Genomic DNA, 24,477 nt, shown 5'->3' with positions numbered 1-24,477 from the left:
GCAGGGTGCTGGGGCTCGCCGCGTACGGCATTGTGTGCCGTGGATGGTGTGGCTTGACGAGGGTCCAACAGCCCCCACGGCCTCTCTCCCCTGCCCCTGCCTCCCCCACCCTGTGCCCTCAGGGCCAGTGGTTCTCCCGGTGTGCCAGGCCAGGCCATGCCTGGAGGACGCACTCACCTCCCAGGGCGTGCTCGGTCATACTGAGGCACAGGGACTCCAGCCTGTTGTTGATGTCAGGTTCAGTCACTGGAAGCTGGAATTCTGCAGGGGACAAAGGCTTACATTGGTGACAGGGGGCTCTGACAACAAGGAGAAAGTATGCACACTGCCGCTGGCTCCACCTGCAGGGTGAGGGTTTGGTGAGATTCCCTGCAAGGACTTGGGGGGACCGCCAGGGCTGCCTCCCTGCGAGGATCTGGGGGGACCGCCAGGATTGCCATGGACAGTGTGTTGCACTCGGGTTCAACTGACCTCTCAATCTGTTAGACACCCTGAGTCCACTGCAGCTGGATGAAAACCGGTGGCTAAATATAGCTGTCATAGTCACAGTCTGCCAGTCTGCTCAGACCCCTCCAGCAGCTTCTCACTGGGGTAAAAGCCAAGCCCTTCCTACAGCCTGCAAGGCCCTGCAGACCTGGCCCTTGTCACCTCCCTGCCCTCAAACAGCTTCCCCTTCCTTCAGTCCCTCCTCCCAGACCCTCTTCTACCCCAGGGCCTTTGCACTGCTCTTCCCTCTGCCCAGAATGCTGGTCCCTGGACGATCCCATAGCTCACTCTCTGCCTGCTGTCACGTCTCTGGCTCTCCTGTCTCCTTGGAAAGGACTTTCTGTTCATTGCTGTGAACAGAATTTTTCCACCCCGTCCTTTTGCTCCATCTTTTCTCCGTCACCATCACCTGACGTGTTATGTGTGTATTTGTGGCCGCCTCCCAGCTGAGTGTTTGCTTCACTAGAGCAGGACTTGGCTCAGCTCCCTGAGCCCAGAACTGGGCCTGCTGCATTTCTGCTTCATTATGAAGCACAGGAAAGGAAAACCATAGCCTGGTGGGAACGTCTTCTGAGTCCAACACCCTGCTGGGTGTCCAGTTCTCAAGTGGGCCTCCCAGAGGCTAAGTGACTTATCAAGGCTAGCCGGCTGACCCTAGCTGGGACAGGAACCCACATGGGTCTGACTCCAGAGCCAGTGTTCTCCTGCACACCACACGTCTGCCAGTGCCTGTCAAGGCTCTCGGTCTCCAAGCACTTTGAAGCAAGGTTTTCCGCTGCCCAGGACAATATTGTGCATCCTAACGACAGAGCCAGCTCTATCGTCTGGACCCTCTCCACCCCTCCAGGCTCTGGGCCCTCCTGCTCCAAGGGAGAGGCAGCCCGGGTACCTCCTCTATCCTGCTGGGGCTCATCACCAGCATTGCCCCCATTGGCCCCACCTTGCGGAGGTCTTGAACATCCTTGACTAGTTTGGAAGCACCTCGCAGACACTTCCACCATCGTCACCATGATGCTTACAGATTTCTCTGACTCTCCCACGATACCCAGACATGGCCTTCTGCACACCTCATACATGTCTATTGAGTGATGAAAAAGATGGAGCAAGAAATAGAAGGAAACTGACAGCTATTGTGAAACTCAGACAAAATTGTGAAATTCCATGGGGGAGGGCAGAAAAAACCCCGCAGTGGGATGTGTTCTGAGTGCCTGGGAAGTGTCAGCACTGCCGCTGCCTTCCCATGTGACCCTGAGAAGTTCTTCCCTTTCTTTGGGCCTCGGCTCTTCTGCCTGCAAAGTCAGGAAAGAATCCTGAGGCCCCAGCTGCAGGCCACTTCCTGGCTCCTAAGAGTCTCCACTAGGGGGCGCTTGGGGCCAGAGCCGGGGAAGGAATGAAAAATGAGGTTGGTGGTTTGGTGGGAGAGGAAGTTGAAACCAATGGCTAAACCAAGGTATTTGTTTTCCTGGATGAGCTATACATTTAGGTCTCCTTTGCGATCTAAGTTCCCCATTACCAGCTAATTCAGAGGCAGATGTTGTTTCTGTTATTTAAAATTCTCAAAGAGAAGGTTGGCAAGATGGATCACTATGAGGAACACTGAAGAGCAGAGAGAGTTCTTTCTGACACAAGTTCCAGCATCCATGGGTTCGAAAGACAACTCTGCCAATTCATGAGCAGACAGAGGATGGCTGGGCTTCCAGGGAAGCTGGGAGCCATGGAGAACGGGTCTCCCTGGCCCCACCCACCCCTGCTCTCAGAGTAGGGTTGGGGCAATTAGACAATCCAGGGAAGAGTATTTTAGTATTTTCATCCATTCATGTGAAAATCATATGCATGCAAAAATTAGCAGCCTTCAGGGTGTGAAATCTATAAAATAGAAACACAATTATATATATAGCTAGTTAGCAAATATATATATAAAAAAACCCTTAGCAATTATAGCCATCCATATGCTCATTGTAAAATTTAGTTTACTCTCTAGCACTCCCCTTTAAACAAACACTGTGGAGAGATTTGGATAAATAAAGATGCTCGACATTTGGAGAGAAGTGTTTCAGCTGCAGGATTTCTTGCCAACACACAGCAAAATGCCATTTTCCAAGCCTGGGATTGCGTGTTCCAAAAACAGGGGGCTGAGAAATGTGGGGCTCTCTGCTCCAGAATCTCCAAACCTTCGTGGCTGCTCTTTTAGGTTGCAAGTTGGCATGCTCGCTTTTAATCCTCCAGATCTTCCCTCGGGGACATGAGTGGAGTCATGACCCCCACCAGTCTCGAAGTGGCTCTGAAAAATTCTAAGTCTTGGGAGAAGCCTATATGTTCACACAACAGAGTTTCCTAAGTGTGACTTTTTAATTGTGTACTTGATAAAAACAGGTCCAAGGCATCTCCCCGCGCATACGAGATAGAGGGAGACCAGCCGGGTAAAAAGCAGCTTCTATCTCAGGCTGGGAGCCCTCAGCCATGATTGGCTCAGAAGGCAGCACTCTGAAAGCCCTGGCTAAGTATCTGGGCAACTCCTGCCCACAGATCCACATGAACTACAGGCCAACTCTTGTCCTGGTTCCTGCTTACCCTAGGGGCTCATCATGTTTATCCCGGCCCCCGCAGCAGTAAGCGACCAGGCAGATGTAGTTTTGAGTCTTCAGGAGGACAAATAAGACTCGGAGCCCTCTGTGTGATTGCCCAAGCAGGCCTGCTTCCTTAGCTCAGGTGGCATCTCTGAGAATGAGGGATTCTTCCCCTCTCCACCAGACCATTCCAGGATTTAGGGTATGTACTTGAGGATCCCCAGTTCTAGGATGCCCAGAGTTGAGGCTGAAGGGGGACTTTTAACTTTGCCTTTTTAGAAGTCCTACAAAAACACGGACTGCTGCTCAGGCCCAGGGTCAAGAGGACTCTGGAAGGAAGCAGCGCTCAACCTGAACAAGGTGTTGCTGCAGGGTCCACCTGGGGACCTCCACATGGCTCCTCCTTGACAGAAGCAGCCGTGGCAGCTGAGGCTCATGACTGTGGTACCCGACATGCCCTTCTGCTGTGCTCTCCGAGTCCCTGAACTGAGGTAAAAGAGGTCAGTGTCTTCAGGACTTTAGAATAAGGAACAGGTCGGGGCCCTCTCGGAGCCACCTTGAGAATCTCACTTTGCCAACTACAGCTGGAGCCACTCTGCTGAGTAACCAGGAGGGCTTCGAGTCTGGTTAAGTGAGGAGTGGCACTGCTGGAAGTCGAGAAGTCAAGAAAGTCAGTCTGTTGAGGAAGGGACAGAGAATGCAGAAGTGGGAGCTGGCTGACTGTGATGAAAGGAGTAAGGGAGATGAAGGCAAGGTGGGAACCAAGAGGAAAGGGGGAGAGAGATGCTGAAAGGAAAAGAGAACCCCACACCTGCTTGGGTGGTGGAGAGACATGGGAACCAGCTGCAGCCCGAGTCTGCTGTGCATAATGCAGTGCTTCTTGGGGGGCCTCACTCATAGACTTGTGAGACTAAGCACTGGGGAAATCCCCCAGGACCCTCGCTTCCATGAAAATTGACGAGGAGAACATGGTACAAGATGGCATTGCATCATCTCACCCTGAGTCGCTCTCTCTGAATTTGACTGTCAGATGTTGGGGGCACAGACCCCACTGGGGTCTTGGTGGTGACAGAAGTGATGCACGTGACAGCCTCCCTGCCCATCATCTGCCCATCCTGAGCAGGGCTCACTGGAAGGGAAGGAGCCAGCGTGGATCAGGTACTTCAAGCAGGTCCCTGTTCGGGCCTCTGTCTCCGCGGGGCAGCGCCTTCCATCCTCTGTGGAGCTAGTATACTGATGAATCTCTCTTTCCTGGTCTCACTAAAGGCAGTTCTCCGGAAGGAACCTGGAGCTCGCTCACACTCACAAGGAAAGGGATAATGACAGCTCTGTGCAGTGTGCTCTCAGGCATTCTAATGGCAGGATTTCAATCGTGAGCCGCTGCACAAGGGCGGCTTGCGATGCAGAGCAGGTAACCTCACATCGTGCAATGCCACCATGTAAAGCACTGCCTCACATCTGGGTGATCTAGTACCAAAGGTCGTCTGCACGTGGCTTTGTGCAGGGGAAGGACGAGGTGCTCAGGGAGGCTGCCCAGTCTACCCTTCTGGTGCTTCTCCTCAGCTTCTGGCCCGCCTGCTCCATCCTGTCAGGCTCTCCAGGCAGTGAAGAGCCTCATGGCCTCTTAGTGTCACGCCCACGTTCCTCGGAGATACTTTCTGATCCCAAGAGTGGCGGAGCCCCAGTCAGCAGGATCTGCTCCCAAGATATGATGTCATTTCTGTGAGCAGTCTCCAAACTATTTTTCCAGTTGGGAAAACACCCTGCCTCTGGGAGGAACATGACCCCTCTGGCCAGGCACCACATTGGTTGTGAGCTCGTCACCCTTCTAGTGATGGTATCAGCCCTCACTCTGAGGGGGACCAGCTTCATCTTTCTTACTCATCCCAGAGGCCAGCAAGGGGCCACGATTATTGATGGCTCTCCTGGCCTGTCCGGGGAAACATCTCAAATCTGTCCACAGCAGAGTGAAGTGAAGAATCACCCCTACCCTGGCCTCCAAGGGGTCCACAGATTCCGCAGGAAAGAAGGAAGCGTCCTGAAGATCAAGCAAGGTGACTAATGAGTTGACATACAATATTGAGGCTGGTTCTAGATCCCAGTCTTTTTTATTCTTTGTAGACATTGCATCATCTTGATGGGATTAAGTTCACAGAATCAAAACTTCCTTGGAATGCACTGATGCTTATGGTCTAGTCCCAGCCCCTGACCCCTAGGGTCCTAGATGCAAAGGCTGAGGATGAACATTCTGTGCCTGGAGAGGAGGAGGGAACTTTCTGCAGCCTCTTTTCCCTTCACAACAGTGTCCTGCCTCACCCTTCACTGTCATGTCTCAGGAAGAGCCACCTCACATGGGCCAAGGGTGCTGGGCAGGACTTAGGAGTGGCTCCTGCTGCTGCTGCTGCTGTGCTCAGATGAATCCATGAACTGTAGCTCACCAGGCTCCTCTGTCCATGGGATTTTTCTAGGCAAGAATACTGGAGCGGGTTGCCATTTCCTGCTTCAAGGGATCTTCCTGACCCAGGGATTGAAGCCATGTCTCTTACATCTCTGGCATTGGCAGGCAGGTTCTTTACTACTGCACCACTTGTATTTACAATCAGGAAATATGCAGCAGCCCTGTCCTTATGCCATGGTTACTAGAAATGCTGTGGTTCATCAAGGCCTTGCTGGAAGTGGGTTTGTCATGCTTTGGTGAGAGGCTGATTAAAACAACAACAACAATAACCCAAGGGTTCCAGAGCTCTGAGTCCGGCAGCATGTAAACAACATTATTGAGAGACTTGCAGGGAACTACCAGGAAAACTGAAATCAGTTGTTAAGTGCTGCCTCTGGGAGGTGGGACTATGGGCTGGGAAGGGAGGTCAGGGGGATAGTCACTTTTTCTTACAAGCTGTTCGGTAGTGTTTGCTTCTTTAACTACGGGAATAAGAAGCTTCACGGGAAGAGAGTGGAAACGATCTTAGGGTCATAGTTGACCTGTGCATAAGCCAACTGTTCAACATTGCTGTGTAACAGAGAGGGGAAACAAAGTGCAAATGAAGGATTCATATTAACAGACCCAAATGGTTCTTCTCCCAGAGATGGCCCATCTCTTCCCAGTGGGCTTGGTCTGATCAATTAATATGAGGGACAAACAGGATGATGGAGGACTTGGAAGAGAGCCACAAGGAGGGAAAAAGAGGTAGGAAAGAATGGAAAAGGCTACACGTGTGTCAGGATCAGAGGAGAGTGGTCGGCTATGCCAGGGTACCTGGGCTGCCGTCCTGGGGTTGGGGTCAGGGTGAGCTATTCATTCATGGTGAAAGATCTTGTGCCCAAGATGTCTTCATATTTTGTGACCTGGGTGGGCATGGGAGGTTCTTGGAGGCGAACTTCAGGGAGCAGAGGGTGAAGAGATGGAGAGAGGGTGGAGGTGCAAGTAGAAGGAGCTAAGAGAGCCAAACCGCAAGGATACCAAGTCCCACAACGAGTTCCGCAGCGGCTTGGTGGAGGGCTCAGGCTGAATGAAGTAGCAGTGCGTGGCCCAAGGGAGCTGGAAAGGCTGCAGCTGATGGTAGGACCAGAGTCTCCAGAGTCTCACTTTGTCTCCAGAGTCTCTTTTATTGGGAGTAAATTATACATAATTCTACATGAAAGCAGAGGCTGCGACTAAATGACCTTGGATCAGGCCTTCACAGCCCCCAAATTCTATCAAGTATTTTTTTCCTGGGAAGAAAAATATCAAGTATCAAAAGGAAGAAAAGGAGCTTTAAAACAAGGGTGTGCAAATAGGTGGAGTTCTAGAAGTCAAGAAGCAAGTTTAAATCAGCATCTGGAGCATGCCGACGTCCCTCTCTTTCCTGACGTACCTTGAGCCTTGGTGGCTTCCTGCCATTGGCACCTCCCCACCCCTTGGTGGCCTCCCCTCCTCCCCTCCAGCCTGCTCACTCTTCATTCCTCTATGCCTGTCCCCCTGCTCAAAATCTCCTATCAATCCCCACCAAGAGCAGCTGGAGTCCAAGCTTCTTGGCCTTGGGTTCAGGGTCCCTGGTGCACACCAGGTTGCTCTTTAACCAGCTAAAGGGAAGATGGATGGACCAGCAATCACGTGTGCAAAGCACTCCCAAACCAGGGGTAGGTCTCTCAGCATCAACACCACGGAGTTTTCTCTTTATCTACACATCTCCCTATGTACATACCAACCACACATACATACACACTCTACATAGAACCCCTCCCAACTTCCCCCAAAAGCCCTCCAGTGATGTTACTGGGTTAATCAATCTAGAAATATGACTAGGATCCAAAATACCCCTGTGTCACATCGCAACCAACTCTGGGGCTCAGTGTGCTGGCTCCCAGCCAACAAGCCTCTATTCATGCTGGCAAGGCATGGTTTAAAAAAGGAAAGGCTTCTATAAGCTCAAAAGAATGCAAGGTGGCAGTCGAGGCTAAGCACTTTCCGCTTGAGTTCACTGGGGCATCTATTTTGGTGACCTGGCCTCCCTGACAGGACAACGAGGGGTGCAGGGCTGGGGCCTACCTGGCTGCTGGAACATCAGCATATTCTGTGGCGAAGTGTGCACAGGCAGTGAGCGGGTCCTTTGGACAGAGCTGTGGGTGCGGCTTGGCATGCTATTGCTGCCCCCGGGGTTGGCGAACCAGAGGTTCTAGGGAAAAACACAGAAGCAGAACCCATTAGTCCAGACACCTGGGGGTGGGGATGAGAGCAGGGCCACCAGCCAGAATCCAGGAGGCAGATACCCTGGGAGAACTCTCTGCTAACTTCTGGGAAAGAGCTCCTAGGCCAGCGCAATCTGTCTGCTTATTTAGAGAGAGGGGCTTTAGATTCCATTCATTTTACTCAACACTACCCCTCAGCCCCAGGCTCTTCTCTAAGCCTCAGCTTAATCTGGACACCAATCTCCCTCGCTGGCTCCAAAACTCTTTTTATCCCTACTGTTGTCTCTGCTTTTCCTATCACTTTTCTAGGAAATGGGGGGAGTTCTATAAATGTCTGCAGCGAGGAGCACAAACTATTTCAGGGCTCTCATTTGATTTTCTCTTTGAGGTTCTTACAATTTACTACAAAGGGAGAAGGAGAAAAAAAGAACCTCTCTGCTGGCAACGAGCTGGCACAACTCAGCTTGTGTGTTTGTTATTACGCGGGTGTCCTAGCGGTGGTTTCCTCCTGGATCCATCTGGTGGCTTCCCACAATGGTCAAGACTGGGGTTTTCTCCTACCCTGGGCTGCTTCCCCGGGGGAGTGAATCCTGCCTGTCTTGCCAGGAACGGTTTCCTGTTTTTTAAAACCAAGCTGTCATCCTTTAGTTTCTCATGACAAACCCAGAACCTCAGACTCACTTGGCGTCCCTCTAATCCCAGCCCCCACCCGCAGAGCCCCACAACGCAGGGGCTACACGGGTGGGGGGCGTCGGGTGCAAGTGCGGGGGAGGGACTCCTGAGATGACAAGCCCGGGGACTGACGCTGGCTCTAAATCCCACAGCGGGAACCTCTGGGCAGCGTGGCCTTGACTGACTGACGGCCTCTCAGTCTCCTCCCTTCCTGTAGGGTTTTCCACCACAGCTGGGACCATGTCAAAGGAATTATCTGCCTCAGGTATAAAGGCTAAGAAAGCTCCTTAGATGCTCAGGCTCCTCTGGAAGCCAAACCTGGAAGGCACTGGGATCTGCTAGGGCAAGTTGAGGATCAAGGCAAAGATGAAATAGGTCTTCATTTCTTCCTAATGGCCACTCTGGGTATGGCCCCCAGGTTTACAGTGGTCTTAGAACAAATCCCCATGGTGCCAGGTGCCGCCATGGCCTTGCTTTATCTCCCAGAGAAACTGCAAACAAACCTCTGAAGCATAGGGGCAACTGTCTTCAACCTAGCCCCTCTGCGCTTCTCCCTTCGCCTTCGGGTCATTTGGGGGGATGTCCTGAGCCTCAGGCCCTGAGCTTGGCTGGCCCACCCTCCTCCCGGGGGCGGAGCAGACCTGTCTTCCTTGCTTCATGATGGTGGGGTTGGCTGCGGTATTGCGCTGGGTAGAGCTGACGAATCCGCTGGTGCCCAAGAGGCCAAGGCGGGCGGAAGGGACATTCCGGGAGGGGATCTGGTACTGGCGTGGGTTCCGTCTGCCCATGCCGCCACCCACAGAGCTGGCTGTCGGGAGGGAGTTGGACTGCCCAAAGCCACGGCTGTGAGAGTCAATAGAGAAGAACAGAGGTCATCAGTCACCCCCGGCCCTTCCCAGCCCCCGGGATGCCTCCCTGGGGTCTGCTCACACTTTAACCGTTATGGGGGGGAGGGGGGATCAGGGCTCTATGATTAAAATGGTAGCTAAGAACTGAGAGCTAATATCAAGTGCCCTGGGACTTTTACATTGATTCTTCAATCCTCACGGCAACCCTATGAAGTAGGCACTCCTTTTACAGTTGGAGAAGTAAAATACAGAGCTTGATAATGTCTCGAAGGTCACACAGCCATTTGGGGGCAGTGCTGGAATATGAGCCCAGAAGTTAACCAGTGTGCGCTTCAGCCTGCTTTCCTCTGTGTCACAGGCCCTGAGAACCCATGTGTCCATCCAGGAGCCACACGGCAAGAAAGGGGCAGCACCAGGATCCAGGCCCCTTCCAGCACACCACAGTCGGTCTGTCTGCTGTCGGTCTGAGCAGCAGACTCGGGAAGAGTGGCCTCTGGGCCCCACTTGGACGTAAGTTCCCTGGGACAAGGGATGGCATCTGTCCTCATCAATCCCGCAGGTCCCACGCCTGGATGGCACAGCTCCTGGCAGTAAAGGCAGGGTGAACAAGAGAATGGCTCAGTCTCTGCTCTCATGATCACCTCTCCAAATGGCAGAGCGGACCCCAAGTGTGGGGCTCTGACTCCCGGGTTCACAGGAGGGATATGAGAACGAAGAGGATGATGGTTGCCGGCTTCCTGGACCTAGGACACTGACTGCTCCCTGCTCCTCAGGCCCTCCCTGTAGAAAGACCCGGAGGTTCCATGCTTCTCCAGGGTCCACGCAGAGAGGAGGCTGGGGACCCGTGGCCTCATGCTCAGACACCGCGCTCCCATTGGTCCGGTGACCTCAGCGCTGAAGAACTCGTCCTCTCCGGCAGGCCTCAAGTTCTGGGAGGGTGCACAGCCGCCAGCAGGGCTTCAGGAACCAGCACATTCTTTCCAAGAAGAGTCAGCTTTAGTCATTCACTGAAGTCTCAGTCGAAATGCTTTACCTCCAATGGCCACAAGATGGAACAGACTTGCTTTCGCAGCCACACAGGGGAGGTTCCTACCAAGCCCGTGAGGAGACTCCAGGAAGACAGGGCTGACGTAGTTTAACCCTATGACGAGGGGGTGGGGGCACTGCAAATCAGTTATTTCCCGAGAAAGAGAGCGTGATGTGTGTGATGCGGTGGAGCACCTAAATCATCAGCATGGTTCATCTCAGAAAGGGGTCCTTCCTCAGAATTCCTAAATTTCCCGGTGAGGGGGGAGGGGGAAGAGAATTCCACAGTGAGCTGATAAGCACTGACTTTTGGGCTGTGTTTTACCACTTCTAGGCTTTTCTGACCAGATTCCAGTCAGAGGCTCATCCCCATGAGGTGAGGAGGATACTCATGGGTTCTAAGTCTCTTATCTCATCCTTTCTCAGATTTCTCCACTTCCTTCCTTCTTTTACTAAGGTTTAAAATGTTTGGTTTGAAAGAGGAAATTTGGGCCAGGAGGAGGAGAAATAATTTCATGCAATGGGAGAGACCTCCTTTGGAGAATGGACAAGTGACAGGTGGGAACAAAGATCAAGTGGCTGTTTTCTTGGTTTTTGTTTTTTTTTTTTAAACTACAGAAACCAATCCTTTGGTTTTTGGAGTCAGAATTTTGGCCACCTGGTAGATGATTTAGTATTCTGCTAAGACTTTTCCTTATTTAGTGCAGATAGCTTTTTTGCTCATTTTCCTTTTTGGTTGGATTTTTTAAAAGTTTTTTCATATGCAAAACAGAGCAGTCAGCAAGTGATGCTAAAATAATTTGTGCTTCCAGGAAGGCAAGACTATATTCTTAAGCAATATAATGTAGGCAGAGGCTTCTGTAATGGGACGCTTAGTCATAGGAGAAAACGTGGACTCCTAAAGTTAGGACTCATGGAGCTGGTAGAGCTAACATTTTGGGGATAGACTGCGTGCAGGTGAGAATTTGGTTAGGGTGTCCTTCTAATGACATTGGGTCTCACTGTGGGGTCCTAAGTTGATTACCATAAAGTCAGACTTTTTGAGGGTTGCCACTGCTGGTAACCAGAGTGAAAGCTTAAGTCACTTAAGATCACTAGGCTTAATGAAATAATCATTCTTTCTTCATCGAGAACTCAGTGACAAAAGTTTTCATTTCTCATTCTCTTACTCTGCTCATCTGCATCTTTCTCTGCTTTCTTACATCTAACCAACTGATTTCCTTACCTTGAAATGCATGAAAAGACTGATAAAATAACATTAATAAGAACCACTTAATTTGGGATTTGTGATAGTTCAAGGAAGGGCTGGGCTGCAGTTACCTCTGTATTATGGGGAAAAACAAGTCTTTGAAGAAAATTAATAGCATAACAAGATCCCAGAGGTAATATTTATGAAAACAAATTATTTCCTAGAATTTTTGTTGTTGTTGAGTTGCTCAGTCGTGTCCTACTCTTTGAGACCATGAACTGCAGCATGCAAGGCTTCCCTGTCCTTTACTAAATCCCAGAGATTGCTCAAATTATGTCCACTGAGTTAGCGATGCCATCTAACCATCTCATCCTCTGTTGCCCCCTTCTCCTCCTGCCCTCAATCTTTCCCAGCACTAGGGTCTTTTCCAATGAGTTGGCTCTTCACATCAGCTGATCAACGTATTGGCGCTTCAGCTACAGCAACAGTTCTTCCAATGAATATTCAGGGTTGATTTTCTTTAGGATTGACTGGTTTGATCTCTCTGCTATCCAAGGGACTCTCAAGAATCTTCTCTAGCACCACAACTCAAACTTTAGCAACTTCCAATTGAACATCCATGATCAATGATTGCATTTACTCTAATCAATACAAGGAGGTCCAATCCGGCAAATCTTGAGTTAACCCAATTCAAGCACCAGTTAATAACACTCTAGAGAAATAAAGGTTAACAGGCACTCAGATGTGGACCAAGGACAAAATAGGGCAGACAGACGAACAGATGGTACTTGGGGGAGGAGGAACAAAGAGCTTCAAAGCTCTGTTTATCTTCAACTTCTGAATTCTTTCTTTCTCTTGGAACTTGTCTCCCAAGGACCTGGTTTGCAAGTGGGGTGTGGATCTTCCTCTTTCTTAGGGGATATTGCTGCCCTTACAAGAAGAGGGAGAGTCTAGGGAAGGGGTAGCCCCAGGAGAGAAGGCTAAGGAGCAGGCCTGGCCTTTCATCTGGGCCCCAGGAATCCACAAGGTGCACGGTGGTCCAGCCCAACCCTCCAGGGAGGCTTGGGACCAAACAACAGAATGTTGTTTCATCTGGCTTTTCTGCACATCATCTGGAGACCAGGAAAGTGGCCCAGCATCTGTAGTGCTTAAGAATACCGACTCTGGCGCTGGCATTGACCTGTCTGGTCCAAATCCTAGATGCCTCCCGACTCCCCTGTAAATTGGGGTTAATAATAGTCCCTCTACCTCATATGGTTGTTGCAAGGATTAAATGTAATACTATTCTTAAGTGCTTGGATACCCACTTGGTACAGAGCAAATGCTAAATGTTTGTTTAATAAATAACTGTGTTATATATGCTGGAATATGATAACATTTCAATTTTTACATTAATTTTTAATGAAGACTTTCCTCAAATTCCAACTGGCCTTATCTTCCTGAAGTACTATAAAACAGTGATGTTTCAAGGCACACTTATGCAAATAAATGCCAAACATTTTAACAACACAGACAGAGCTTCTACATATGCACTGAGAAATGAATTCAGAACTTTCTAGGTGCAAATGATAAAAATAATTATTTATATGCTCATGTTGAAAAGAGTAAAAAAGGATGTTGATTTTTCAGCATGTCGGCACCATCATTCTCTTGTCTCCCCAAGACGCCCTGTTATTGTTCAATGGTTCACTCCACCCCTTCCCATGATTCCTCCCCTAGATTGGCACTATAATTCACCTTTAATATGCAACTGGATTCTTCAATTTAAAACCAGATTACAGTAATGGGTTGTAAAGTACAACAAGGCTTTTTTAAACTGCATCCAAGAAGCTGAAGTACTATGAAAAATCAAGAATGGTACTGCTCTACTCTTAGATTGCAGCTCAGACCAAAATAGACTAGCACTGGGCTCTTCACCCTGCCACCAACTATAATTAGCTTGTCTGCAGCAAGAAGGGAGAAAAAATTACACTGCCACTTAAGGTGCAGAGAGAACAACCTGTTTTTGTCCTTTCAGAGCCCCCTGTTGTGGATAAACCACCAAGTGTTTTGCTGGCACTCATTAAGTTGTACCTGCTCCCCACTCCATACCCATCTGTACTAATAACATCATTTTGACCATGTAAGTTGAGTTGCCAAAGATCACATTCAGCTCTTCCTCTGGGAAGTCTTTCCCTCTACAGCCTTTTTCCCACCCCACCTGTTTAAGGAATGTGGTCTGAACTTGTCAGAGGACACTCTAAGAAACAAGTAATGATGCCCTGTGTAGTCTTGACCCTGGAACCCAAGCAGACAGTGAGGTCCTGGAACCACCATGCATTACAAAGACTAAAATCCCAACATACTTTCTTTGCTGTCGATATCCTGATATGTCTAGAAGGGTTTTCCGAGGGAAAGACCGAAAGAGCTTCTGCACCTGCTGTTTCCATGACAACAATCTTTTTTTCTGTGTCTCTGTAAATGCCTGCAAAAACAAACAGGACTTTTTAATGGGTGACGCAACCTGGCATTAGAGGGAGAAACATGCAATTAATAGGGGAAATATTGGAGTCCTACAGTTGCCTTTTCTTCACCTTGCTTCCAACCTGGTCCAAATAGCAGTCAATTTCATTTGAGAGCCTCCTGTACTGAAAATTCAAGTTATCTGACATTGGAGGTGCCTGGTAAGGTACATGCATTAAGCTTTTGGCAATCCTCGATTTCGGTTGCATTTCTGGCAGATCCCTACCCTCCTTTCTCTTTCCCCTGACTCCACTCTGGACTCTATTTATTAACCAAGAATGAATTGCAAAATTGATTGTAGACTACCTTGGCTTTTGCAGGCCCCCTGCATTTTCATAATCAATGGAAATGACAAACCACTCCAAAAATCAATCTTTTTGATGGTGTGTGCTCAGCCTGGAGTGGTCTTCAGGGCTTCAGAACACAGAGTATACACTGTACGTGTTAGGACTCTACTGAGAAATCTCCAGTTACGAGCCCCATGTGCTACACAACCCCAGTGCACCGATCATAACCTAAATTTTGTCTAAGGCTTAGGAAAATGGATAGATCTGATGTCTTCTCAAATCTTTTCTGGTGAAATTGGTGTTTGGGGAGGTTTCGTCTACTGCCCCATACATAGCACTCTCCCATCAATATCATGTGTCCTTCTGCGTACAGCCGTGTACTCAGTGTAGCCCAGGGAAGGACTTCATGGGGCTGTAAGTCCCCAAGGCAGGGACTCTCAAATTCAGGATATATTAGGATCCCCCCAAGGAGACTGTTAAAATCTAGATTTTGGACCGACTCCCACACACCAGAGCCTGATTTCATAGATCTCGAGAGGAGGCTAGGGTAGTTGTGTTTGCAGCAAGTGCCCAGGGAATTCTGCTGCAGGTAGGTCATGGCCATGTAATGTTCTGGATGGGTGAGGATCACACACACAATATAGGAACTCCCTGTCAAGTGTGTAGAACTGTGGTCCATGTGCTGTCATAAGTCCACCAGATCTGACTAATGAGCAGTAACAGTGATGGAGATACCATACCCAAGTAGTTTTGTCAATAAAGCATGAAATAAATACTTTTTAAGGAGCAGTACATGATTACTTAGAGTAATAATAAACTACATGCCTGTTTCCCATAAAGGAAGCAGATTCCTTAAACAGAGAGAAAAGAATGACAGCTTAATGTTCTTCTACTGACATTTAATCTTTAAAGACCCAAACACAAGAGAGCTATGTGAACAAAAGCAAAAAGACATTAACCATATTATGGAAAAGGTACTGACGATTTGCAAACCCCTTCCTCCCAGGTGACCTTGGCCAGATGCCATTGAGGACAATCATCAAGGAGGGCTTCCCCAGCAGGCGTTCGGTGCCCCATTAGAGAAAAAGGTGCTGATACCCTTTAAGGTGCATGGTGAATGGTCTCAGGGCTAAAAGGTGAGGATGTGGTTCTCCTCTATGGTCCCTCTCATTTGCTGATGATAGTAGGTCAATGTCCAGCTATACATGAGTATCTCCAAAAACTGCAAAAGGCAAGCATTTCTGCTAGACTAATAAAGGGATGGGTAGATTCTGCTTTTGACTAGCTTAGTCAGCCAAGTGTTGAGCAACGACACAAGATGCCGGCATGCAGGTCAAGACGACCTGGGGAGCAGAGTCCAGCTCAGTGGTCAGTAGGAGGCTCTGGATGCAAATGGGCAGGGCTCATATCTCTGCACATCTTTATGCAGGTTCCTCCACCTGAGACTCAGCTCCTTTAACTCAGGACAGTAATACCTTATCAAAGGGATTGCTGTAAGGATTCAAATTAATTCACACACAGAGGGCACTGAGAACAATCACGACACACCTAGCTCTTCACTGTAGTGCACATGGTACTGTCCACAGACACCCTCACCAGGTTTTTCGGCTGCATGGACTAGCCCTTTGGTGGTGGCGCATGAAAGTCCATCATATTTGGTATTCAACCATGACCTTTAACACCAACAAAAGACTTGAAGGTCTCAAAACCACAATATCTAGTGGGTCTGGAGCCAGCCTGTGCTTCCAGGTGACAAAGGAGTAAAGGGGTCACTTTACAGATGTGCAGTCAAAGTGCTGCCGGGGACACTGGTTCATATGTGACATTTCCCACGGTGACAAAGAACACCCAAGAAGATGGAAATGTTTACACCCCCTCAGAGAGGTCAGGTCATCCACTCAGCACCAGGACATCAAGACTCACAGTAATTGGGACTGTAGATAGGAGTGGGACCCTTAGCAGTGCTGAGTGTGTGGCTGTTCTCAGTCCTGGAAGACACTGCTGGGAGGCCTGGAGTGGAGCTAGACTATGGCTGGCAAGGAGTGATTTCTGAAAGCTGGTTCCTGTGCATGTCTGCAAATAGCACTCCATTGTGGGAGCTCTGCTATCGGCTGGGAGGCCAATACTTCACCCCAGTCCACTCCAGGCAGCTCTAGGTGGGGCTGGCAGAGCTTCTTTGGGGCTGGAGGAGAAGGAAGATTACACTCTCCCGAATGCCCACACACAGCCAGTCAGCCACTTCTGAGTCTTCTGCTCCTCTCAGGCCCTGACTCAGACATCTGTGTGGAGACAGATGTGTCCTACAGCTGCCGTGGTTGGATAACAAGGCTCATGAAGGGTACAAGGGCTCATCTTCAGGGAACTGTCCGTCTAAGACGGTGAGGAGCTAAGAAGCCTGGGCTTGTAATCCAGGAGATGAAGTGATGGACTTCAGAAATAAGATTCAGAACTTTCTTGGCCTTCCTTTTATTGTTCTGGGGAGTGGCTCCTTTGTCCCTGGGGAGGAAGGAAGGTGTCTTGGCTTGGTCAGCACCCTCCCTTTCAGCAGCCGAAGAACAGCCCGATGGGGCTGTGCAAGGAGCCCAGTCTCCCGGAGCCCAGGGGATTCTTCAGCGAGGATGGAGGCTGTGCCTGGACAGGGCCTTCCGGGGAGGGTGGGCTCTGCACACAGAATACCCTCAGGCTGTGGAAAATTATTCAAACGCCTTTCTTCTTTCTCAAACTCAACTAATACAAAGCCTTGGACAACATTTTCCCCTCCCAAAGCAGTGCACAGGCGCCTCCGTCCTGACACGAAAGCAGGCGAGCAGACTGGCATGAGTCCTATCTGCCCCGTGATTCCCATCAGCGAGGCTCCTCTGCGGCAGTCAGGAGAGAGGAGCCCACACAGTACCACCTTGGCACCTAGAGCTTGGCTTCCAAGGGAGTAAAGGGGAAAACACGGAAAGGAGAGCCAGGGTGCAGAGGGAGCGTGCACAATGGCAGGAAAGTGAGCAGCACCAGATCACAACGTGGGCGCTGCGGGCCAATGAGGACGTCTGTGCACCGCCCCGCAGAGGCAGCTGGAGGACTCGTTATTTCATCTCCTGGGCTCAGCAGACTGGAGATGAGGTGGAAGGTAACTTGTCCTTCAGTGTCTCGCAGGCTCAATGCTGAGCGTGGGTGTGAGAGCAGAAGCAGGGTTCCGGTTTGCTTTTTCAGAAGCTTAAACGCTTGGCGACTGGTAGCCCCCTAAGCCCACCCCAAGCGCCCTCCTCCCCTCCAGCGCTGCTCCGTCCACCTGGACCCCTCTGTGTTCTGCCTCCTCGTGGAACAAGTCTCTCCCACTAAGGCTCTGTTTGTCCTTCAGGTCTAGTTTGGAGGCAGTCCCTCTGGCCTCTAGAGAAGTGCCCACCGCACCTCCTGGGCTCCAGCCCCACACTGGTGGCCTTATGGTCACACGTGTGATGACCTGTTTTCCTTTTGTCTCACCCACTCCCCTCCTACTGGAAGCCCACCAGCCGGGGGCAAGGCCTAGATGCTTTATAAATACCTACGGAACGAAGGAACTATAAAATCCATCTCCTGTTCTGGCCTTCCCTTCTTTCTATGGCTTTTTGCTGGCCCAGATGAGAGCTGTGTCAAGACTGGACACTAAAAAGGGTGACTGGGAGTTCACAGCGAGAGGAAATCGCAAAAATGAGGGTTTCAGGGATGGGGAGGAGGGGCTGGGATGGAAACCCAGTGGGAGACCACACACCTGCGTGTCAGGGGCAGGTGGAGGCAGTCACAGCACAGCAGGGCCGACGGTGCAGAAAACCAAACAAGCCACCAGCAGCAGATGGCCTGTGGGCAGCTGGAATGTGGGAAGTGTGGATCTCCCTTCCCCGGGACCCACTGGACTCCTGGGGTTCCAGCTACCAGCATGGCAAAGCCCAGAGGACTTGGAGGTCTTTACCATCTTATTTTCACATCTAAGTCCCACAAAAAGATCTCAGTGATCTAGGCTTATCCAGTCCTAAGTTTTCTAAAACCATGACCCTATGTAATTCTCTCAGGGGAGGGGCACCCAAGAAGCCACTGGGATCCTGGGTCTGAAGCATAGCTGCCTGTCCCCGCCACATCCCCTGGGACAGCCCTGGCCAGGACCTGCCTCGCTCCATCAGGGTCGCTCCATCATTGGCCTGAGGGCCTGGGAGGCGTTGCATCAGCCTGATTTTTGTCAAAAGGACTGAGATTGTCATACTGAGTGAAGTAAGTCAACAGAGAAAGACAAGCATTATATGATATCATTTATATGTAGAATCTTAAAACATAGTACAAATCAACTTATTTTTACAAAAGAGAAATAGAGTCACAGATGTAATAAACAAACTTATGGTTGCCAAGGGGAAAGGGTGAGGAAGGGTTAAACTGGGACAGTGGGACTGACATATACACACTACTATATATAAAATAGATAACTAATGAGGACCTCCTGTACAGCACAGGAAACTCTACTCAATACTCCGCAATGGCCTATATGGGAAAAGAATCTTAAAAAAAGAGGAGTTATACATATGTATGTATAACTGATTCACTTTGTTGGATAGCAGAAACTAACTCAACATTGTAAATCAACTACACGCCAAGACAATTAAAAAAAAAATCCTATAAGAATCAGAAATCACAACACAGCAGCAAGCCCTCAAACCACACACACACACACACACACACACACCATTTGTTCTGAACACTCTCCCCTTTCTCCCCGCTTGGTCCACCCCAGGCTTTGTCCCTCAGGGAGGCTTCTGGAGTCAGAGGCTTCTCTCAGGCATTTGCCTCCACGTCAGAGCTCAGTCTAGGTGAATCTCTGGACAGCAGAGTAACACACAAGCTCCATTTAGGTTTGAAGTCACCACAGCTGAGTTCTGCTCGAGCTATTATTAATGACTGTCTACTCCTCAAAGACAAGATGTCAGAGACCCAAGTGATCACCTCACAGAATCTCTGAGAACTACTTCAAAGGAATGAGAAAAAGCAGTTTCATGAAACCTGTCACTACTTACCTCATGGATTAAACATTTGTCTATGAGCTGTAAATAGGAACTTATATTTTCCTCATCGGGTCTGGAGACCAAGAGTTGTGTGCACACTGGGAATTAAAAAAAAAAAAAAAGGATGAATTAGAAAAATGCACATCCATTCTAACCCCTGAGATCTGCCACCAATTTCCTTTCAGGACCAATATTTTGAGAGGTATGTGTGACCGTGGCTTTACGTCAGCTTCACAAAAAAGGCCAGGAGGCTCCTCGTTCCACTGAAGTCAGAGGCTTGGTCACCACAGGAGCCCTTGCCTCCAGAAGCCCCTTTGGTTAATTCCACGCATACCATTCTATATTAAGCCTTCTGCAACCCGGCCCGAGACAGACACTCTGGGAGAAGAAGAACGCAGCAGCGTCCCGAGCCCCGTCTTTGAAAGAGCGTCCTTTGAGAGGCAGTTCAAAGACCCTAAAGACCATCAGCCCTTATCAGAGCACGCACCATCATTTTATGAATGAGCTGCACATCTCATTTGGGGGAGTGAGGCTGGCACACCTTTTAGGATGTGAGGTGTGTGGGCATGCACATGAGTAAGGAGCCTGCTACTCATTCACTGGAGGGTGATTTTCTCAGTGATACCCACACATTTACATACACACAGGTTCACCTACACGCCCAAGTTCAGAGACAGAATCACAGCACACACACACCCCCTGGACGGCTCGAGGCCATGATAGTGTAGTTCACTCTATTCCCATCCGAAAGATCCTGGTGTTCTGCTTCTGATGGGAATGTTTAGAAGGACAGGTGGAGATGGTTGGACAAAGATATCGGTTAGAAGTAACAATGCCTTGCTCTCAAGGGGATCATGCTTAAAACCTGGGCACCATGATGCCTTTCTCTCCCTCATCCCACATACCTGATCTGTCACAGAATCCCATTTATACCATGCCGTGGCATGTAGATTTTTCAGTATAACACTGTTGGTAATAACAAAACATGGAAACTGCCTCTATATCCATTAATTGGGGCCCTGTCAAATTACAGTTTATGCATATAGGGGAATAGTATTCAGCCTTTAAAAAAGAATGAGATGGTACTTTTGTATTGATAGAAATATTGAAAGCATATAATGTAAAAAAAAGCTGCAGAGAGATATATAAACAAGACCTGTTTGTGTGTAAAAAGGATGCTCATGTGCTTATATATAATTACAGTGTTTCTGAAGGGATATTCTCAAATGCTTATAGTGGTTATCTCTGGGGAGGAATATGGTAGGGCCAAGGGTGGAGGTGGGGGCTATTTTCACCTTTCATCATTTTTCATCTAGCTTTGATTTTTATGTTGAGTGTGACTTGATTTCATAATTTATTTGAAAGTAGTTAAATTTTAAAAAGCAGCCATGCCACAGGAATGCAGAGCCCACATGGATCGTGTCATGGGTAAGGGGGTGAAGTACAACATTCTCAGGTAACCAGTTCACCGGTACCTCCAGCAGGGGGTCATCTACTCTAATCCACACAGTAAGGAGCCCCTTGGGGGTAGGGAAGACTGAAAAAGTGAGTGGGGGGGATCCATGCTGACCATGAAATGGGGCTGGCATTTCAGCTCCAAAGGATGCTACAAGTCACCTCCTCTGAACCAGAATTCTACAGATCTCAGTCTTTCTAAGAACACGTACTACCAGGAGTCTCTCATTGTACCTATGTAAGACTCAGGTGTTCCCTTTCTTTTGATTAGAGCTCAAGTTCTTTAAAATGGTCTGAAATATTGGACAATAGAAAACACATTGTTCCCCCTTCCCAGAGGAAAAGTACTGGCATTCACTACGTTTTTTTAAATAATCAACATTTCTTGAGAAACACCTGCTCAAGCACAGATTAGTGTTGGACACGATAAAGGATACGTGCATGAGGGTCTGGCTCGGGGCAGTCACGGGTAGAAGGGGTGCTGTCACCCAGGGACCATGTGTGAATTCTGTGTTGCCCCACAGACACAGGCAGTGGGGCTGTGGTACCTTGGGTGGCCTGTAGGAAGCCTGCCTTTAGCCTGAGAGTCCAAAGGCCCAGTGAGTGGTCCACCAGGAGGGCCCTGCGGGCCCTGATCTGAGGGAAGGGGAGAGATGGGAGCCAGGGTGAAGGAAGAGGCCTTGGGGGGGGTGGTCTGTCAGAGAGCTTGGAATCCAGATCCAAATACCTTTCCCTCTCTAGGCTGCACTTTCCCCATCTGTAGAATGGGCTAATGACATGGACTTTGGCAGTTCACCCCATACCCAGGGGAAGCCCATGGAAATGGGTAGCTCTGGTCACGGGTGTTGAGAAGAGAAAAGGGCAGGTGGGGAGACTGGGCTTTACCTTTCCCCATGACACGTGTGAACTGCCCGGGGAGATCCCCCTCCGGCAGCGGGGTGACAGCCAGCTCCCCGTCACAGCTGCTCAGCTGGTGCGGCTGGAGCCCGCCACTGGCCCCGGCCGAAGCGGTGGCCGAGGCTCCCGCGGCCGTGGCACTGTCTTTGCAGTCCGGGCTCTGGCTCTCGGGGCCCATCAGCGAAGACGGGTGTGGGGCCTGGGGCTCCCGGCGGCGAGCCTCTGGGGTGGTGCTCGGTGAGCTGTACGCCTTGATGGGGGTCAGGATCATTTGGTGCAGCTCCTGGAGGGGGAGGCGCAGGTTGCCCCCCTCAATGATGTCCTGGAGGGTCAAAGGGAGAAGACCTCTGTTAGGGTCAGGAACTGGGGTGACCCACCTCCATGCCTCCCCGCCTCTGCCTGGAGCTATTCCCAGATGGGGCTAGTGGCTGCTGACACTTTCATTAGAATGTTCTTTGGAAGATGGGACGGTTTACAGTGTAATCATTCTGGGGACCTCCTTGGTGGTCCAGTGGTTAAGAATCTGCCTCACAACGCAGGGGGCATGGGTTTGATCCCTGGTCTAGAGCTAAGATGCCACATGCCGCAGAGCAACTAAGCTCTCTCGGAGCAACTGCTGAGCCCGTGAGCCACAGTTAGAGAGTACATGTGCCAAAATCAAAGATCCTGCATAACGCAACAAGGATCCCAAGTGTCGCAACTAAGACCAGATGCAGCCAAATAAATAAATGTTTAAAAATTAAATCATTCAATATTAGCCCAGGTAGAAAAATTGGAAAATACATACATGTATAATGAGAAAATATAATCACTTTAAAATCCCACTAAGATGATGACTAAAATGATTTTGGTATATTTCCTCCCCTGGCATCCTCTGTGCCTTTCTTTAAAGTGCATTTGATATAGTTTACATCACACACTTTAGAAGCTACATAAAAAAATTATACAGCGTCACATGGTGGTTTCCTGTAGTATGACTTGTTTCAGATGAAGGATCCTGCTCATTCACACTTTCATTCAGCCCATGACAGAGGCAACACAGGCATGGCTCGAAGCACAGACGCTCAGACAGACGCCCGGGTGTGATACAGCTGTGTGCCCTTGGGTAAATGACTTAACTTCTCTGTGCTGCAGTTTCCCGGTGTATAAAATGAAGATTATTGTAATACTTGTTCATTGGTGGTTGTAGTGAGGTTAATATTTGTAAAGCTACAGGTTCCTATGTTATGTGGTTCTTTGTTAAGTTTATGTTTTGGGTGCTCTGACCTGCTGTGCCCTGAGCTAGTTGGTGTGGGGGGATGGGGATAAGGTGGGAAAGCTGTTAAGGTTCCCTCGGGGAGTTTACATCCTACCAGGAGATGAATATTCATCATGCTGGAGACTGGGAAGCAGGGCGGGGGTTCTGGGAGGGGAGGCTCTGTGAAGGGGTAACACTGGAGCGGAATCCAACGGAGCATGGGCGGCAGGTTCCTGGGAAAGAGTGCTCCAGGCAGAGGGCACAGCGGGGGCCAAGGCACTGAGGTGGGAGCCGGGAGCATGTGAGGACCAGCACCGAGGCCTGAGCTGGAGCAGAGAGGGCAAGGGAAGGGGTGGGGTGTGAAGTCCAAGGAGCCACAGGGCCTGAGTGCAGAGGAGTCAGCAGGCTGGGGCAGGGCTGCAAGAAAGTCTTCTACATGAGACGAGAAGTCAGGGAAGGTTCTGAGCAGGGGAGCGACATGTTTTAGAAGGATCATTCTTGAGAAAAATAAGTATTTTACACAAACACACAAACATATATATACATATTGAATATATACTACAGAGGCAGACCTTGGAGATACTGCAAGTTTGGTTCCAGATCACGACATAAAGTATCACTCAAATTTTTTGGTTTCCCGGTACCTATAAAAGTTAGGTTTACACTACACTATATAGTCTATTAGGCTTCCCAGGTGTTGCTAGTGGGAAAGAACCCACCTGCCAATGCAGGAGACTTTAAGAGTTGCAGGTTCAATCCCTGGGTCAGGAAGATCCCCTGGAGGAGGGCATGGCAACCCACTCCAGTATTCTTGCCTGGAGAACCCCATGGACAGAGGAGCCTGATGGGCTACGGTTCATAGGGTCGCAAAGAGTCAGACACGACTGAAGCAACTTAGCACATAGCACATATAGTCATAGTGTGTCAAAGCATTATGTCTAGAAAAACCAGTGCACATTCCTTAATTAAAAAATGTTTCATTGCTAAATACTGCTAGTCATGATCTGAGTCTTCAACGAGTTATAATCTTTTCACAATAGTAACATCAAATATCACTAATCACAGATCGCCATACCAAATATCATAATAATGAGAATGTTTGAAATATGATGAGAATTACCAAAATGTGACAAAGAGACATGAAGTGAGCAAATGCTGTTTGGAAAATGGGGTCAAAAGGCTTGTTAAACTCAAGGCTGCCACAAACCGATTTGTTAAAAAAAAAAAAAAAAGGCAGTATGTGTGAAGTGTAATAAAATGAGGTATGCCTATAATGTATATAATTGTATGTAATACATCCATGGCTTTATATAATGAAATTGAATCCTTCTACACATACAGTTTGATATCCTGGGCATTATTTATTGGAGAAAGCAGTGAAAGTTGATTCTGATAGATATCTATCTGTCAGATGCTCACAGAAGTGCAGAACAGGCTCAGATGCTTGGGGATGGAAGTCAAGGGCTGGGCGTCTCCCTGGCATAGGCGGTGGGCTCTGCTCTCTGCCACAGTGCCGCCCAGTGCTTATGCAGCAAACCTCTCCCTAGGACCCAGGAAGGACCTTGACAATCAGGGCCCTGATTACTAATGAAGTATTTAATCTTCTGAGAGCCCAGAATAGCAAGAACATA

General features: G+C 49.2%; 1 protein-coding gene across 10 annotated transcripts in view; it reads right to left on the bottom strand.

The window, feature by feature from the left end:
- SAMD4A (sterile alpha motif domain containing 4A) overlaps nt 1-24,477 on the bottom strand; it is a 223,747-nt gene that overhangs the window by 9,413 nt on the left and 189,857 nt on the right. For all 10 annotated transcript variants that reach the window (XR_011488316.1, XR_011488314.1, XR_011488315.1 and 7 more), the window contains 6 exons: nt 21,598-21,931; nt 19,270-19,355; nt 13,799-13,917; nt 9,032-9,233; nt 7,579-7,705; nt 178-261 (listed from right to left, as the gene is read on the bottom strand). Coding sequence is in view for 2 of the 10 variants with exons in the window: in XM_070469378.1 (XP_070325479.1) it covers nt 178-261; nt 7,579-7,705; nt 9,032-9,233; nt 13,799-13,917; nt 19,270-19,355; nt 21,598-21,931 (952 nt within the window). In the remaining 8 variants the exon portion in view is untranslated. The remainder of the gene's footprint in view (nt 1-177; nt 262-7,578; nt 7,706-9,031; nt 9,234-13,798; nt 13,918-19,269; nt 19,356-21,597; nt 21,932-24,477) is intronic.

Source organism: Odocoileus virginianus, chromosome 6 (genome assembly GCF_023699985.2).
Source record: "Odocoileus virginianus isolate 20LAN1187 ecotype Illinois chromosome 6, Ovbor_1.2, whole genome shotgun sequence".
Classification (NCBI taxonomy): domain Eukaryota; kingdom Metazoa; phylum Chordata; class Mammalia; order Artiodactyla; family Cervidae; genus Odocoileus; species Odocoileus virginianus.
This window is presented reverse-complemented; position numbering and strand designations above follow the sequence as displayed.